Source organism: Vombatus ursinus, unplaced genomic scaffold (assembly GCF_900497805.2).
Source record: "Vombatus ursinus unplaced genomic scaffold, bare-nosed wombat genome assembly UNPS02001419.1, whole genome shotgun sequence".
NCBI lineage: Eukaryota > Metazoa > Chordata > Mammalia > Diprotodontia > Vombatidae > Vombatus > Vombatus ursinus.
In genome coordinates, this window is record NW_020941197.1 from 4,969,470 (window position 1) to 4,986,611 (window position 17,142).

Consider the following 17,142-nt stretch of genomic DNA (forward strand, 5'->3'; position numbering starts at 1 on the left):
GCTTGTTTTCCCTGGAGGCCTGCCATTCTCCTACGTGCTATCTGTGAGTAGCCTTGGTAGCACTATACCTCCAACTCCTCCCTTTTAAAATTAATATTTAGTTCCACCTGAGTCAAGGGAAACCAGACTTGGGCCAGTAAAGGACTAGGGAAGGTAAGTCAGAGGTTCTTCATATTGTTTTTATTCTGAATTCTGGGAGAGGGAGAGGCTTGGACTGTATTCAAAGACATTTTGGAATTTTTGAATTTATCTAGTATTCTATGGAATAATCTCCCCCTTTTTTTTTAAACTTTTAGATGGCATAGAAGAGGGGAACAGTAGTGCTCTGCTCTTCCTGGAAGCTCTGAAGCCAGGCTAGCCTTGTGGTTAGCAGAGTGCCTGGCACATAATAGGTGCTTGATATATGTTTCCTGATTGATGGATTGATAGAAAGGGATGGAGATGAAAGGCAGCGCGGTATGTGAGACCCTGGGAGAGTTTCAGGTTTTCCCTCCTTCATTGTTAATTCCTGTCTCTTCTTTAAAAATCATTTCCAGTGAGGAATACCCGACAGACAGGATGGTATAGTAGATCAAGGTCTGGCTGGCCTTAGATGGACAGAAATGGGAAAAGAACATTGGATTTAGACTCAGAAGACTTGGATTCGGATCCGAGCTCAAGCACTTGCTAATTTTGTGATCATGGGGAAATCTCTTAGTCTTACTAAAGCTCAGTTTCCAGGATATTTGTAAAATGGAGTAAATTCTTTTATTTGTTTATTTACTTACCAAATTTGACATTTCAGAAATTACAGAAACTCCCAATGAGAAAATTCCCTCCACTGGTGTAGAGCTATACTCAGTCTGCAACTTGTATGGTCTTAGAGAGTTAGTTGCCTGGGAGTCATAGAGGTTACCTGCCCAGGATCATGCTGCCAGGATGTGTCAGGGGCAGAGCTAGACATAGATTTTCCTGACTCCAAGGCCACTTTTTTATCCACTGTGTCTTTCTGCTTCTAGAGGCAATAACTCTTGAAATACTTACTTCAAAGAGTAGCTGTGAAGAAAGTCCTCTGTAAATTTTGCTGCGTGACCCTGGGCCAGTCACTTAATCTCTGTTTCCTTCAGTTTTCTCGTCTATAAAATAGAGATAATAATAGCACCTACCTCACAGCGTGGATGAGATAATAATTGTAAAGTGCACAGTGCCTAGCATATAGTAGGTGCTGAATGTTAGCTGTTATTGACTATTATTATAACCATGGGCAAGTGGTTTTGGCCGAGGAACATCTTCCCCAAGATTTTTTTGGTTCATATATATTCACTGTTGAACAATTATTGAACAATGTCTGAAGCACTGTCTGGGTTACGGCAGAAGATAGGTATGATTGTTTTAAAATGTCCATGTTTTGTGTCTGTGGAGGGACAGAAGTGTCCAACTATTACAGAAATACAAACCTTAGAGTTGGAGTGTTGGTGAGTGATTGTCTTGTTTTTGCTTGAATACTTTGAATGGGAGGGAACTCTACCACTGAGATAGCCCTTTCCATTTACGTAGCTCTTAACTATTAAGAAGATTTTCCTGACTTCCAGCCTCAGTTTACCTCTTTGCTTCTGGTTCTGTCCTTTAAGACCAAACTGAGTAAGGCTGATGTCCCTTCCATGTAAAAACCCCATATGCTTGAAGACAACTCTCATGTCCCCCCTGAATCTTTTGACATGATGCCCCTTCAGTGGGAAAAGGCACATAAGACTCCAGAGTTAAAAGTCAAGGCTCCCCTTAATGATGTTTACTGCATGACTGTTAGAAACTGTTGGTCTGACACATTAGTAATAGCTTCATCACTCACATTTTTGAGGTGTATATGGGCCTGGGTGCTAGGGAAGATTGGAAGTTTAGATAAAATGCAGTCTTTGCTCTCATAGAGGTTGTAGTCAAGTAAGGGAAGGTTAAACACACAAACACACACAAACACACACACGTGTAAATGATGTAAAGTAATGCACAGGTACATAAGAGATGCAAACAAATGCTGTATGAGATCTAAAGAGGGTAAGGCCTTAACCAATTGGGGGAAGTTAGTAAAGGCTTCCTAGAGGATGTATGTAGTATTTGAGTTGTGCTGTAGAGGTGAGGGGCAGCTAGGTGGTGCAGTGGATAGAGCACCAGGCCTAGAATTAGGAAGACTAGAATCAGTTCAAATCTGACCTCAGACACTTACTAACTGTGTGACCCTGGGCAAGTCACTTAACTCTGTTTGCCTCAGTTGTCTCATTTGTAAAATGAGCTGGAGAAAGAAATGGCAAATCACTCCAGTATCTTTGCCAAGAAAACCCCATGGGTAATGTCCATGGGGTCAGGTACAGTTGGATGTGACTCAACAACAAAAGATATGAGGATTGAGGGGAGGTCATTCTCTGCCTACTGAACAATGTAAGCTGCACAAATGGAGTAGGCCACTTCAGTGGTAGTGAGTTCTCCCTTGTTCAGGGTATTTAGGCAAAAGTATGACAGCCACTTATCAGCACTATAGTTTGTGGCCACCTCTGTCCCTCCATAGACATAAAACATGGAAATTTAAAAGGGATACATCACCTATCACTGCCATAAGACAGACAGTGTTGTTCAATAATTGTTCCACAAATGTGGTGGGAAAGGAAGGTGCTTTATTTTACACTAATGTTGACTGGTCCAGTTTGGCTCTGCAGTGAAATGTGTCAAATATATGCAGGTGTGGCAGGTGTTAGATAAAGTTTCAAATGTGGGGTGATGTCAGACTCTGGAGGACCTTGAATGTCAGGCAGAGAATTTGACTTTTACCTGCGAAATAGATTTGGGGATAGAAAACCTGGATTGGGGTCCCATTTCTGCTACTTATTGGTTGTGTGACCGTAGGCATAATTTCATCTCCCAGAATTTCAATTTCCTTCTTTGTCAAAATGGAGATAATAATACTTGTACTACTTACCCACAAGGTCAGCCCATTGCAGATCTTCATGTGCCATGTAAATGTGAGTTGTTATTTGAGAGTTTTGAGCAGATGAGTAGGCGTGGCCATGTCTGGCTGGGATGTGTGTAAAGGATGATGCTGGGGAGGGGGAGAGTGGAAGTGGGACGACCCTTTAGGAGGCCACTATCAAGTCCAGACTTGTATTAGGGTGGCGGCAGTGAAAACAGAGAGGGGGGGGGATGAATGCCAAAAAGGTTATGGAGGAAGAACTGGTAGGATTGCATACTGATTTACTTTAGTTGTGAGGAAGCCGGAAGAGTCAAAGATAATACAAAGTTGTGATCCTGACACATGGAATAAATGACAGATATGAGGTTTGGGATGAGCAACTGTGAGGACATCGGAGAAAGCAGGTTTTATTGGGGGTGATAATAAACTCAATTTTCACATGGGAAATTAGTAGGAAGCACAGTTATAGGTGTCCTGTGGACACTTGGAACAGATACAGAGCTTCTGGGAGCAGCCAGGGGCTGGGGATTTGGCAGCTACCTGTGTTCAAGTCTTGGTGATGAGTGAGATTGCCAAATTAAATTTTATAGAGAGGAGAGAAGGGGGCAGGGACATAACCTTGGGAGGGGAAACCACCTTAAAGGTTTAAAAAGAGGATGAAAAGTCAGGGAGAAAAAGTCAGAGAGATAGGAGTGATTGGTATCTTTGAAGTCAAAGATGAAACAATTATCCAAAACAAGGAAAGCTGGTCAATAATGTCAGCTGCTGCAGAAATTGAGGATAAGAATTGCAAAAAAAAAATTTAATTTGTTAATTAGGAATTCACTGATGATTTTCTGAGAAAGTGCTTTTAGGAAACAGTGAGAGGTTTCAGATTTGCCAGAAGTTGAGAAAATAAATAGTGACATCCCTGTCCCCCAAATTTGGCCAAAAAGAGGTGGAGAGATATAACAGTGTGTGGATGAAGCAAAGGGAAGGCTTTTTTAGGTGGGGGTGGGTCACTTAGTATGTTTGTGGGCAGATGGAAAGGAATCATTAGAGAGGTGGAGATTAAAGTTGTTCAGATGGAGATGTTTGCTTTTCACTGGCTGTGTCCTTACAAGGTGAAGTAGGATATGAAGCAACAGATGAAAGCTTGAGCTTTTATGTCTTTCTCAGGAGAAGTATGTAAACATGGTAGACATATCTTAGTGGTCCCTTATTTTGTTACACTAATGAACTGGGATGTCAGCAATGCAAAGGAGCTCACTTTGTCACCGTAGAAACACAAAGTGATAAAAGATGTTGTACTCTTCCAGGACAAAACAGTGTCTGGTTTATCTTACCTTTGTATCCACCTGACCTCAGCACAGTGCATTGACTATAGTAAGTTTTTTTTAATGATTATTTTTAATTTTTAATTTAAAAACAATTTAGTTCCAAATCATCTCCCTTCCTCTAGACCCTTCCCCACTCACTGAGAAAGCATACAATGATGCCAGTTATATATATGAAATCATGCAAAATATATTTCCGTATTAGCCATATTGCAAAAAAAAAAAGCAAGAAAAATAAAGGGAGAAAATTATACTTCGATTTGTTCCCAGAGTTCATCAATTCTCTCTCTGGAGGTGGATAACGTTTTTCATCATGAGTCCATCATTGTCTTGGATCATTATATTGATCAGAGTAGCTAAGTATTTTACAGTTGATCATCATTACAATATTGCTATTACTATGTATGATAATCTCCTGGTTCTGCTCACTTCGCTTTGCATCAGTTCATATAGGTCTTCCAAGATTTTTCTGAAACCACTGACTTCATTTCATATAGCACAATAATGTTACATCACAATCATATATTACAACTTGTTCACCTATTCCATAGTTGACAGGCATTCCCTCAATTTTCAATTCTTTGCAAACACAAAAAGAGCTGCTGTAAATATTTTTGTATAAATAGGTCCTTTTCCCTTTTATTTGATCTCTTTGGGACACAGATCACAGTAAGTTATTAATACATAATTGTTAAATATTTCAGAATTAAATTGTAGAAAAATCACCCAAAAAAGTATAAGCTGAGAATTTATTCTTTTAAGATCAGCCAGCAAGAGCCCAAAGCATTGGATATTTAAATTTTTCTAGAATAGAAATACTAGAATTTGATAGTCAAACAATGGCTGTAACATTTTCTGTTACATTTTTGCCTTTGTTTTTGCTCTACCGGATGGATTAGGAATAGAAACGGTTTATGTTGGGTTTTTTAGGTCACAAAAGAAGAGACAAAAAGCTGCTTCTGCTATTAGAACAAAATGGATTGTAAATGGAAGTTTCAGAGATTCCATTGCTGATAATTTTAAAAGATGACCCTAAGGCCAGCCTTTTTCTAGATTTGACTCTGTGACAGACTTAGATCAAAGTCTTTCTTCTCTTATCTTTCTTCCCTTATCACTCTAAAATTGGAAAAGGATTTTAGTATGCATGTTCAGTAGTAGTTAGGGATTGAATGTTACTTTGAGTGTTTAATTTTTTTTTTGAAGTCAAACTCAGAAAGCCTCATAGCACCAAATCAAAATGTCACCGAGTAAAATGTACAGGAGATTTGGCAAAGTATTTTTAAAAATTCATGAAACGTTGAAAATTTGAATTACCTACTTTCTGTGATTTATTCAGATTTAATGTCCATTTTTACCCTTCTAGCATGAGGACATTTTTCTGATTTAAAATGGGGTTACGAATCATTATCATTTAGAGGAAAACTCCTCTGGTCCTGGTTTCATGAGTGACACATTAATTTTGTTTCCTCTCTTCCTTCATTCATGGGTTTTCTTTGTGCAGAGAGATTTTTATACAGCTAGTGAGAAGATTTATCACTTGCTAGCTGAGTTGTCTCCCTTGTATCCATAGAAACTATGGTTGGAAATTAAGTCAGAATCATGGTAAAAAGTTGGTAGCCACAAAAAGGCCCTCACCTTTTCTGCCTTCATTTTTATGAATAAAATGAGCTGTAAGAAGTGCCTGTTTGCATAGCAGCATTCTTGGGCAAGACACTATTTAGCATTCCTTGTGGTTGATTCAGTAGTAGTTGGTGATAATAGAATTAGCCTTCAGTTTTAAAAGAAAAATTAATTCATAATAAGCCAACATATTTTAATGTAATTTAGTAGTTGCAGATGTGAAGAGGCCCCAGAGCATAGTAAATAGAGAGCAGGCCTCAGTCAGAGACCTGTGTTCAAGTATTGTCTCTGATACTACAGACTGGGCAAATCACTTAATTTCTCAGTGCCTCAGGCAGCTCCCTAAAATGATTTGTTGATGAATAAATACCAGTTTATATTGGTAGAGGGAGTTTTCTCACTAGGAGCCCCTTAAACTCCAGAGTGCAACCTGAATCAGATTAAAATGTAATTAGGAAATGTTTAAAAGAAATTTAAAAAAATACAATACAACATAGTGCCTGTAACATAGTGTTACTGTTGTTCAGGCTTTTTCAGTCATGTCCGACTCTTCCTGACCCCATGTGGGATTTTCTTGGCAAAGAAACTGGAGTGGTTTGCCATTTCCTTCTCCTGCTCATTCTACAGATGAGGAAATTGAGGCAAACAGGGTTAAGTGACTTGCCCAGGGTCACACAACTAGTAAGTGTCTGAGGCCATATTCAAACTCATATCTTCCTGACTCCAGGCTGGTGCTCTATCTACAATGCCACTTATCTTCCCACTGAACATAGTAGGAACTTAATAAGTGTTTACTGGTTGATTGGTTTTCAGTATTCACCTGCAGGCATCTATTTATTTGAGTTTGACACTAGTCTTTTAATGTCAAAATCATAAATCTGACTTAAAAAAAAGATAGCGATATGGGATCAAAGTAACTATGAGTTGGGAATTTATCACCAGTTTAATTAATCTAAATTTAAAAATTAATCTTTAATCTAAAATATGAAAACTGTACCTCTCAAGTGGTTTATTAGATGTGTGATTAATATTAATAAAATATGTTGAAGAAGAAAGGGAATAAATAATCCCAAATACTTAAATATGAGATAAATATATTTTAAATTTAGATCCTTGCCCAGTTGTTTGTCATTATAATTCAGAAATTGGTATACAATATATATCAGGCAGTAATTTTCAATTTTAATGTAAAAATTAGGTATTTCTACTATTTTTATTTAATTAATTTATAATCCTGGTTTCAGCCTCTGGGGTTAATTGAGTTAATCTTATTAAATAAAATTTTTTGGTTGTTTCAGACGGTTGGGAAGAAGTTACCTCCAACAGCAGCAACTCAGGAGTCAGCAAAAATAGAAATGGACAACAGAACCAAGAGTAAGTGTCTGTATTTAGCCCTTCACACTTTAAAGATGCTAAACCTCTTTGAATGTTTGGAATTGCTTTTTTTTTTTTAAATAAGGCAATTGGGGTTAAGTGACTTGTCCAGGGTCACACAGTTAGTAAGTGTCAAGTGTTTGGTCTGAGGCCGGATTTGAACTCAGGTCCTCCTGACTTCGGGGCCAGTACTCTATCCATTGTGCCACCTAGCTGCCTCCTGTCTCATTATTCTTGGAGTAAAAGCTTTTAGGAAAGTTTCTTGCTCAGCTTTGTACCTCAGCAAATGCCTGGCACAGTTGAGGTGACGTCATTGAGAACAACTGTATTTTCATTCTGTTGAATTCACGGTCATAAACACAAACACCGACCTAAGAGCACATTATTCTGACACTGCTACATTACACGTTCTTACAGGAGTGCTGCTTGTATTTATAACTCATGACTTTTTAAAGATCATTTTTGTTATTCTAAATTTAACATGCACATATGCAATATGAACATTTCCTTTTACAAAGTAGACTATAGAAAGGATACTATGTGAAACCATGCTTAAAAACAAAGGAATAAATACAGCATTACTTTCAAAGCTGTCCCACTTGTCTCTTTCTGTACTTCCTTCTCTGCATTTAAAAATTGTTCCAATGACCTTTTCTTTCTTTTTTTGTTTATATTATCTCTGAATCCCTGCTTTCTCTCCTAAATTCCACTTCCAATGAACAAAAGAAAAACAAACCTTGAAACAAATAATCATAATCAGCCACAACAAATTTACCTGTTTACCATATCCAAAAAGTCTTTCCATTACCAGTTAGGAGGTAGGTAGCAGGCAGTGGACAGCATTGATTCTTTGAAGTCATAATTGGTCATTGCATTGGTCAGTAACTCATGACTTCTTTGTGAGACCTATTTTCAGCATCACAGGAGATTCATAAAGGACTTTGAAAATGGGTTGGAGCGCAAGTTAAAAATGAAACTGCTTTTAACATGAAAATACAGTTAAAAGCTATTTGTTTTAAGAGTTCACCTATTTATCCTTCATTTATCACATGAAACATACAAAAATAGTGTTAAAATGTTGTAAGGAATTAGGACTTTTGGAAAGGATGCTTGGAAACGTCACGTGGATACATATCTAAAGCAAATGGAATCAAAAATATTTGGCCCATCAAACTTGGCTAACAAGGATTACTCAACATAGTGCTTTGCATGTTAGGAGAGGATAAGGATCATATTGGACTTTAGTCGGCTGTTGGTAAACAAGTCATTAAGTCTGAGTCCTCAGCCTCATAATTTGGCACATCACAAACACACACATCTTTTTTCTTTCCTTTTATATTGTTTGAAGCAAATGGCTTGTGAAGGAACATAGGCCAGTAGCTTCATCCCAGAAAGCCCTATGCTTTCAATATAGGCCTCGTGGGACCTGAGGCATAGTCAGGTACACAATCCTAAATCCTTTAGCATATGGGAAAGTCTTTGCTCTAATCCCATCCATCAGGAGGTTTCCTTTCAATTCTACAAATATTTATTAAATGGGGCGGCTTAGGTGGCACAGTGAATAAGACTGCTAGGCCAAAAGTCAAGAAGATTCACCTTTGTGAGTTCAAATCTGGCCTCAGACACTTACTAGCTGTGTAACCCTGGGCAAGTCTCTTAACCCTGTCTGCCTCAGTTTCCTCATCTGTAAAATGAACTGGAGAAGGAAATGACAAGAATATCTCAAATGAGGACACAAAGAGTCAGACATGACTGAAAAACAGCTGAAATTTATTAGATGTGTACTACATGGAGGTGTACTCCTGTATGTCTGGGGGTAGCAGGGAAGAGCAAGGAGAAGGATTAAGACCCTGTAAGATAAGTGAGTTGCCCAGAAGTGTCAGACTTGGGATTTGAGCTTGGGCCTTCTGACTTTAGAGCCAATGCTCTTTTCTCTGTACCATCTCTCTTGTCTCAGCCATTAACTAGTGGATTTGGGCAGGTTAATCAAATAGCAGGCATGTGTGTGTGTGTGTGTGTGTGTGTGTGTGTGTGTGTGTGTATTTAGTTTTCAACATCCACTTCCATAAAATTTTGAGTTTTAAATTTTCTCCCCCTCTTACCCCTCCCCCCTCCTGAAGACAGCATGTAATCTGATATAGGCTATACATGTACAATCATATTAAAGATATTTCCACATTAGTTATGTTGTAAAAAAAAAAACACGAGAAAGAAGAAAAAAAAGAGAGAAAATAGTATGCTTTGATCTACATTCAGGCTCCATGGTCTGGATGTGGAAAGCATTTTCCATCATGAGTCTTTTGGAATTGTCTTAGATCCTTGCTTTGCTGAGAAGAGCTAAATGTTCTCCTGGTTCTGCTCATTTCACTCAGCATCAGACCATACAAGTCTTTCCAGGTTTTTCCGAAGTCTACTTGCTCATCATTCTTATGGAACAATAATATTCCATTACATTCATATACCACAACTTGGTCCAGCCATTCCCCAGTTAATGGGCATCGCTTCAATTTCCAGTTCTTGGCCACCACAAAAAGAGCTGCTATAAACATTTTTGTACATGTGGGTCCTTTTCCCATTTTTATGATCTCTTTTGGATACAGACCTAAAATTGCTATTGCTGGGTCAAAGGGTATGCACAGTTTTATAACCCTTTGGGAATAGTTCTAAATTGCTTTCCAAAATGAATAGATCAGGGGGCAGCTAGGTGAAGCAGTGGATAGAGCTCTGGCCTTGGAGTCAGAAGGACCTGAGTTCAAATCCAGTCTCAGACACATGATACTTACTAGCTGTGTGACCCTGGGCAAGTCACTTAACCCCAATTGCCTCACCAAAAAAACAAAACAAAAACAAAAACAAAAACAAAAACAAAATGAATAGATCAGTTCACAACTCCACCAACAATGCATTAGTGTTCCAATTTTCCCACATCTTCTCCAACATTTATCATTTTCCTGTTTTGTCATGTTGACCAATCTGATGCGTGTGATGTAGTACCTCAGAGTTGTTTTAATTATAGCAAGCATTTATTAAGAGCCTTTATTTGCCAGGCACTGAGATACAAAGACAATAGTGAAATAGTCCTGTCTTCTGGGTGCTTTTATTCTGTTGAAGGAGACAAGGCAGCTTAGACATACTTGCAAAATATGTGTCAATTCCGCAGGGGCTCAGTTTCCTTAATTGTGAAATGAAGTTGTTGTACTAGATGATCTCTGAGGGCTCTTCCCCAGCTCTGACATCATCTGATTCAGTTTTAGAAGCACTGAGACTTGGGTTGAGATTCCTATCCTTTTTTTTTTTTTTTTTGGTGAGGCAGTTGGAGTTACGTGATTTGCCCAGGGTCACACAGCTCGTAAGTGTTATATGTCTAAGGTCAAATTTGAACTCAGGTCCTCTTGACTTCAGGGGCCATGTTCTATCCACTTCGCTCTATGAGATCCCTGTCTTGAAGGAACTTATGGTCTTACGGGAGTGACATTTATACACATGAAACAGTTGAAGCAAATGTTCTTAACCTTTCTGTGAGATTCTGTTGGACTCCTTTAACTGGCTGTTGAAGCCTAGTGACCCCTTCTCAGAAATCTCTTTCAGACTAGAGAGTTATGATTTCAGAGCTGTTAATATGAGTTAGTATGTCTGAGGGAAAGTGAAATTTATCTGATCAGTATTTATTCAAATGTCCTACATTGTCCCCCCCACCCCAATTTTTTATAATAATGAAATTCATCTGGAATGTGTGCTTCTGAACAGATTGTGGCAAAATCTGTATAACAAGAGGAGAATTGTCTAAATATTCATAATGACGTGCCCCTGAGGATTCTTCTTCCTTTCCACATCTGGAATTTTCTTCATTTTGTTGCAATTTATGCAGATTCCTATAATTCCTTGGAAAGAATAATAGTTTGAAGATAAGACTTGACGTCTTTCTGAACTAATATTTTAGTCTTTCAGAATCAGTGAACCAGCTGAGCATGTGATTTAGAAGAAATCTGCTCACAATTTATGCAGAAGTGTCTCAGGCCTCCCAAATCATTTGTGATTATTGTGCAAAAGCATTGTACTTTCCCTGATTAGCCCTATCCCACTCCTCAGGTCCCTTTAGCACTTTACTCTTCAGTTTATACAACATTATCTTTCATCATTTCTTATGTGTCTTTATAATTATTCTCAAGTTTTTTTTATGTATTCCATCTCTAAGTAGTCTGATAAGTCTTCAAATATCAAACATATGTTGTTCCTAGGAGATATCAATGTGGCAGGTTCTTGTTCTGCTTTTTTTTTTTTAAATTTTCCTGCCAACCATCTCCAAATTTACTTCTGATTCCTGTAGAAAAGACAGAGACAAAGTAAAATGATTACCTCTCCACCTGGGGGTGGGGGGAAGCAAACTGGAAAAAGAAAAGTTGGTCAGCTTTATCATACTTTTCTCCCTTTAGCTAAAAAGAAACAGTGTGGTGTAATGGTTAGAGCACTGGACTTGGAGCTGAAAAGGTCTGGCAGATCCCACCTCAAACTCTTACTAGTGACCCTGGGCAAGTTTCCTAATCTGTAAAATGAGGTGATAGAACTTCATGGTTTTAAGGTTGCTTCAAGCTCTCGATCTGTGCTCTTATGACCCTGCTTCTGGATAGCCTCTCTTTCCTCTAATCTATTAATGTGGAAACTGCTAAGCATCACATTTTTGACATGTACCTTCACTCTCTCCTTACCCTTGCCCGGCTTCACAATTTGAGGACATCTACTCTCTGCCACTTTGTAAACTGATCTGCTTTCGCTCAATGCCCTAGCCAAATTGAACTATTTGACCTTTTCCAAAAATGCCCCACACTTGCCTAATGGTCATGTTATTCTTCTTCAAAGTTTAGATACATTTCTCTACTTTGGGAACTCAGGCAGATTCATGTCTTACACTTCTTTTCTATATGTTATTTCTTCTTCCTCCCTCAAAATGCTTTTTTGTAAACCAAGTATAGCTGAAGCCTCAAGTGATCATTCTCTCTACAACTGAATCACCCACAGGATTCAGGCCTTAGACTCTGATGCCCAACCTGGTCTGAAATACATGTGGTGTGTTTTGCATAGCTGCAGGGTATATCTGTGTCCTGTTCTGGTTATAAGATCATTCTAGGTTTAGACATATTTTACACACCCACACCCCACCCTCCCCTCTTATAGCCTTTGACATACACACATACCACACACAGACACAAATATATACATACATAGATACATACATACATATGTACATATATGTAACACATATCTTATCTCTTGCGTACTATATATGTACATATACACATGAAGATACATGTATAGCTATATGTGTGTATATACGTATGTATACACATGTGTACATATGTGGTTATCTATGACTATATACAGTAGGTAAGAGAGACGCATTTAATTTTTTTTTTAAACAACCAAGTAGAAATGACAGCCACTCTGTTCACCTGATCCTGTTGAGCAACAGGGATCTGGCCTCCTTGCTCACTGTGTCAGTTTGCACGTGTTCCAGCCACTAGGCACAAGTACTAAGGAATTGCTGTGTTCTTGATGGTTATTCAGGTTACCATCCTTCCATCTATCAGCTCTACCTGTCTCCATGGATCATCACCAATTAGCTCTCATTTGTGGATTTATTTAGTCAGAATTAATTCCTTACTCCCAACCTCCTAGCCGAAACCAAAACAATTCCTCTTTTTCGAATGCACTGTATTTATGAGCCCTTGGCATGGGACTCGAATGAACTTGATTCGTCCTCAGAAACAGGTAAACATGCTTGGCTGCTGCTTTCACTTATTAGCATTGAACTGATAATCAAGCAAGTTAGCCATAATAACTAGCACATACTGCATACTAAAATAATACAACATCTATCAAGCTAAAGCAAATCGACTAGTCTTCTCATCCCAGAATTCCCTTAGTAGAGAAGCTTCTTTGATCAAGGAATTTTAAGAAATGCCCAGTTTGAGTTTATTTAGTTCCCCACAGCTGCTCCTCTGAGTGGTCAAATGAATGTCTATTTGATCTTGACTCATGAATCCAGTAGGAACAGTTTTTAAGTAACCTTTGGGGAGCTCTGAACTTGGATATCAGGGCATCAGGAGAGAGTCAGGGTCCAGGTGGATTTGGAAGAAGACTGAAATTCCCTGATGTTTTTGGTGTCAGCTGTCTTATTCTATCAGGAACCTTCTAGGACCACTCAGGTCTGGGTAAATGGACTCAACAAACCAACCCCAGCAAGGAGAAAGCTGCTGCCGCCTTTGGCTTTTCTGGTGTCCTTTGCTTTCTGATCCTGAGCAAGGCCCCTTTCTTCTGCAGCTCTTTGATTGCTTTCTGCGACTACTTCTTTCTTTGCCTAGCCCAGAGGCCAAGCTGTTCCTCAGAGCAGGGTGCTGAGGCAGCTGGAGAGCATGATCTCTGATACCTTGATATCATAGGATTTAGAGGTAGAATTCAAGTGATTATCTTGTCCAGACCCTCTCACTTTATAGATAAGGAGACTGCCAGGAGTTAGAGGTGAAGTGAATTGCCCAGTAGGGTACTCAGGGGTGGGGAATCTGTGGCCTTCTAGGTCCTTGGGTGCGGCCTTTTGACTGAGACCAAGTTTTACAGAACAAATCCCTTTATTAAGGAAATTTGTTTTGTGAAATTTAGATTCAGTCAAAGGGCTGCACTTGAGGACTGAGAAGGGCCACACACGGCCTCAAGGCCGCAGGTTCTCCACCCCTGGATACATTAACGGAACCATGATTTGACCCTCAAATCCAATACTCTTTCCACTAGAGAAACTACCTTCTATATATTTCATAGTAGTTCCTGACTCTGCTGGGTTTTCACTTATTCGGTAGAGGATGTTCTGTATAAAGTAGAGAAGTAGAATGAAGGAGGGTAGCCCTGAAAAATGAAATAGGAAAATTTAGAGAATTGAGGGATTGTTTGTGTCATTTTTCTTTGTTTTTGAAAATTTCTTTTTTTAAAGCATGAGTGTCTGTCAGCTCACAGTGCACATTTTAGAAAGAATTAAAAAAGCCATGTTCACAATATAGAATAAGGCTAAAAAACTCGATCATCATTAATTTAAAACAAAAAGGAAAAAGGAATCCCATTACAGATGTCAAATGGGACAGGGGCAGCTTTATTTTAATTTTTCTATTTGAAATCTAGCCCAATTTGTGTTTCTCATCTCACCTCTTGCACCAGCCTCATACTCTCAGGGCTTTTACTATCTGCTTCTGACATGTCAACCTCTGTAAGGTAATCTACTTTCCCCTTACATTATGCCCTATGTTCAGCCAAACTGGCCTATCCAACCTTCCCCTAAATTTGCCCTTTGTTTTCCTGCTGCCATATTCTTTGGTCATAGAGTTCTCATCCCAGCATCTCTGCTTGTCAAAGCTTTCTATCCATCAAGGCCTAATTTACTTGCTTTGTTCTCCACGAAGCTTTTCCTAAATATGTCCCTGATCTCACATCTGCCTAGAAAGTCATCTCTCTTCTCCTCTGAACTTCATACTGCTCTGTCTGTCTCTTAAGGAACTTATCATGTACTGCCTTGCATTTTAATTATTTCTGTACTTGTCTCCTGCTCGTTGCAAGACATGATTTCATCTTTTTATTCCTCTCAACACTCGGCACATTACATTACACACATAGACATATCTTAAGTACCTGTTGGGTGATTGAATGACTTTAGAAGCTGTTCCTGTGTAGTTGGTTGGTTTCAAGTGATTTGGTGAAAATAAATGTCCTTGAGGCAGATCTTCCCATTCCAGGGCCCTAGGGAGTACACAAAAGAGCCTTCCAAAACAAAATTCCTATGATCAAATAAAATTTTACTTTTGAATAGCACTTGATATATTCATTCAAGAAAATGTGTGATTTTTCATTTGATCCTCCAAGTAACCTTGTGAGATAAACAGAGCAAATAAAATTATCACCCTCTTACAGATGGGGAAAATGAAGTTAATTTAAAAAAAGTAAATGACTTGCTTAAAGTCACATAGTAAACAGTCAAACCAAGTGCTCTGATACTGAAGCCTTTCTCCTGAACTCAGTGCTGCTAGTGTAGAATGTTCTCTCCTATTGTAGAGGCAACAAAATTCTCCCTCCCGGCTTAAACCTGTAAAGGACTTCTTTACTCAGGGTTGTTCATGACATATGGGGTTCAGCTGTTTAGGTTAAAAAAAAATGGACCCAGTGATTTAGATTTTTTTTTTGCTCTAATGCTGTTACTCATCTTCTGCATTGTGGAATATCTGGAAATAGGTTTTTAAAATGAAAGCATGAAGATTTTGTTTGTGAGCTGATTGTGAAGCATCAGAAAAGCCCGAGCTCCTTTATTTAGAATATCTTTTTGTGATCACTTTTAGTACTTTAAGTGATCTGGTGCTGAATGTCATGGTTAGCATTTGGGAGACAACGTTATAATAGAGAGAATGTAGAACGTGGAGTCAGGAGGACTCAGGTACACATCCTCCTTTTGGTGCTTAATGATCTGTGTGATCACGGACAAATTACTTTACCTTTCTCAAACCCATTTTCTTCATATCTAAAATGCACATAAGAATCCCTGTACCAGCAATGCCACAAGGTTGTTGGGAAGCTGAGATGAGATAAAGAATTTTGCAAAATTTAATGGGTTTTATATGTATGTGTCAGTTGTTATCATTGTGACCTTTTGGAGAGTGCAGATAATGTGTTTTGTTGTGAGGAGTTGTATGCTATTCACTCATTTTTAATAGCTTGGCTCTATTATGCATTTTTAAAAAATTTAATTGAATTTTTTAAAAAATTGTATTTTCAGTTCTTAATTCTCTCTTTCCCCTCCAACCCTTCCCCACTCAATTGAGAAGGCAAGAAGCATGATGCCCATTATACCTATGAAGACATGCAAAATGTATTTCTACATTTTGCACTAGAGTTTATTACAAATTAAGAAGGGTTTAGACATTTCTATAGAAAACTAAAGTTCTCCTATTACGTTTTTTACAGTTCTCTTTTTTTCCACATCCATTGCATATCTTGCTGTAACTCATCCCTCCTTCTACCAGAGAGTCATCCCTTGTGACAAAGAAGGTAGAAGAATTCCAAAACAGAGTGCATCAAGAGCACAATGGGGTGGGCAGAGAAATAAACTAAGGTCCTTTGTAGAGTTGGGAGGAGGAAAGTTACCTGGAGAAAGATGTCAGAAAAGGGAATAGCCCATGGAAGAAGAAGAAAACCGGGACGATGGTGGCACAGAAGCCCCAGAGAGGAGTGAATTTCAAGAAGGAGTCTGAGTTGGTGGAGGTAGTGAGTGTTTGTGGGTAGTAGGGAACAAGCATTTATTTATAAAGCGCCTACTGTCTTCCAGGCACTGTGCAAAGTGCTGGGGATACAAAGAAAGGCAAAAAACAATCCTTGCTCTCAAGGAGCTCAGAGTCTAATGAGGGAGGCAACATGCAAACAAGTGTGTATGAACAAGACACATACAGGAGAAATTAGAAGAAGTCAACAGAGGAAGATGCTAGCATTAAGGGGAAAGGGGAAAGGCTTCATGTAGTAGGTGGGATGTTAGCTGGGACTTGAAGGAAGTCAGGAGGCAGAGTGGAGGAAGGAGAGAAATCCAGGTGTGGGGGACAGCCCAAGTTGGGAAATGAAGTGTCTTGTGCTAGGAAACGCAAGGAGGCTGGTATCGCAGCGTCACATTCAGATGCTGTCTCTACTCCTTATGTTTTTGGGGTGTACGGGTGTTCAAGGAAGACTGATACCCCTGGTGTGAGGCCTGCCGGGCCCTTTTTAGCGCTCTTTCCACCTTTGGTGTCCTCCTGTCACCTGACTCTCACCTGTGACTCCAAGAAGCTGTAGCATGCGCAGTGACCACACCCTGGTAAGCTGTTTCCGCAGACAGGGTAA

The 17,142-nt window shown here is 39.0% G+C and overlaps 1 protein-coding gene across 5 annotated transcripts in view; it reads left to right on the forward strand.

The window, feature by feature from the left end:
- The window catches only part of SH3KBP1 (SH3 domain containing kinase binding protein 1), a 434,394-nt gene that overhangs the window by 292,073 nt on the left and 125,179 nt on the right, over positions 1-17,142 (forward strand). For all 5 annotated transcript variants that reach the window (XM_027866157.1, XM_027866165.1, XM_027866172.1 and 2 more), the window contains one exon: positions 7,173-7,248. In XM_027866157.1, coding sequence (XP_027721958.1) covers positions 7,173-7,248 — 76 coding nt within the window. The remainder of the gene's footprint in view (positions 1-7,172; positions 7,249-17,142) is intronic.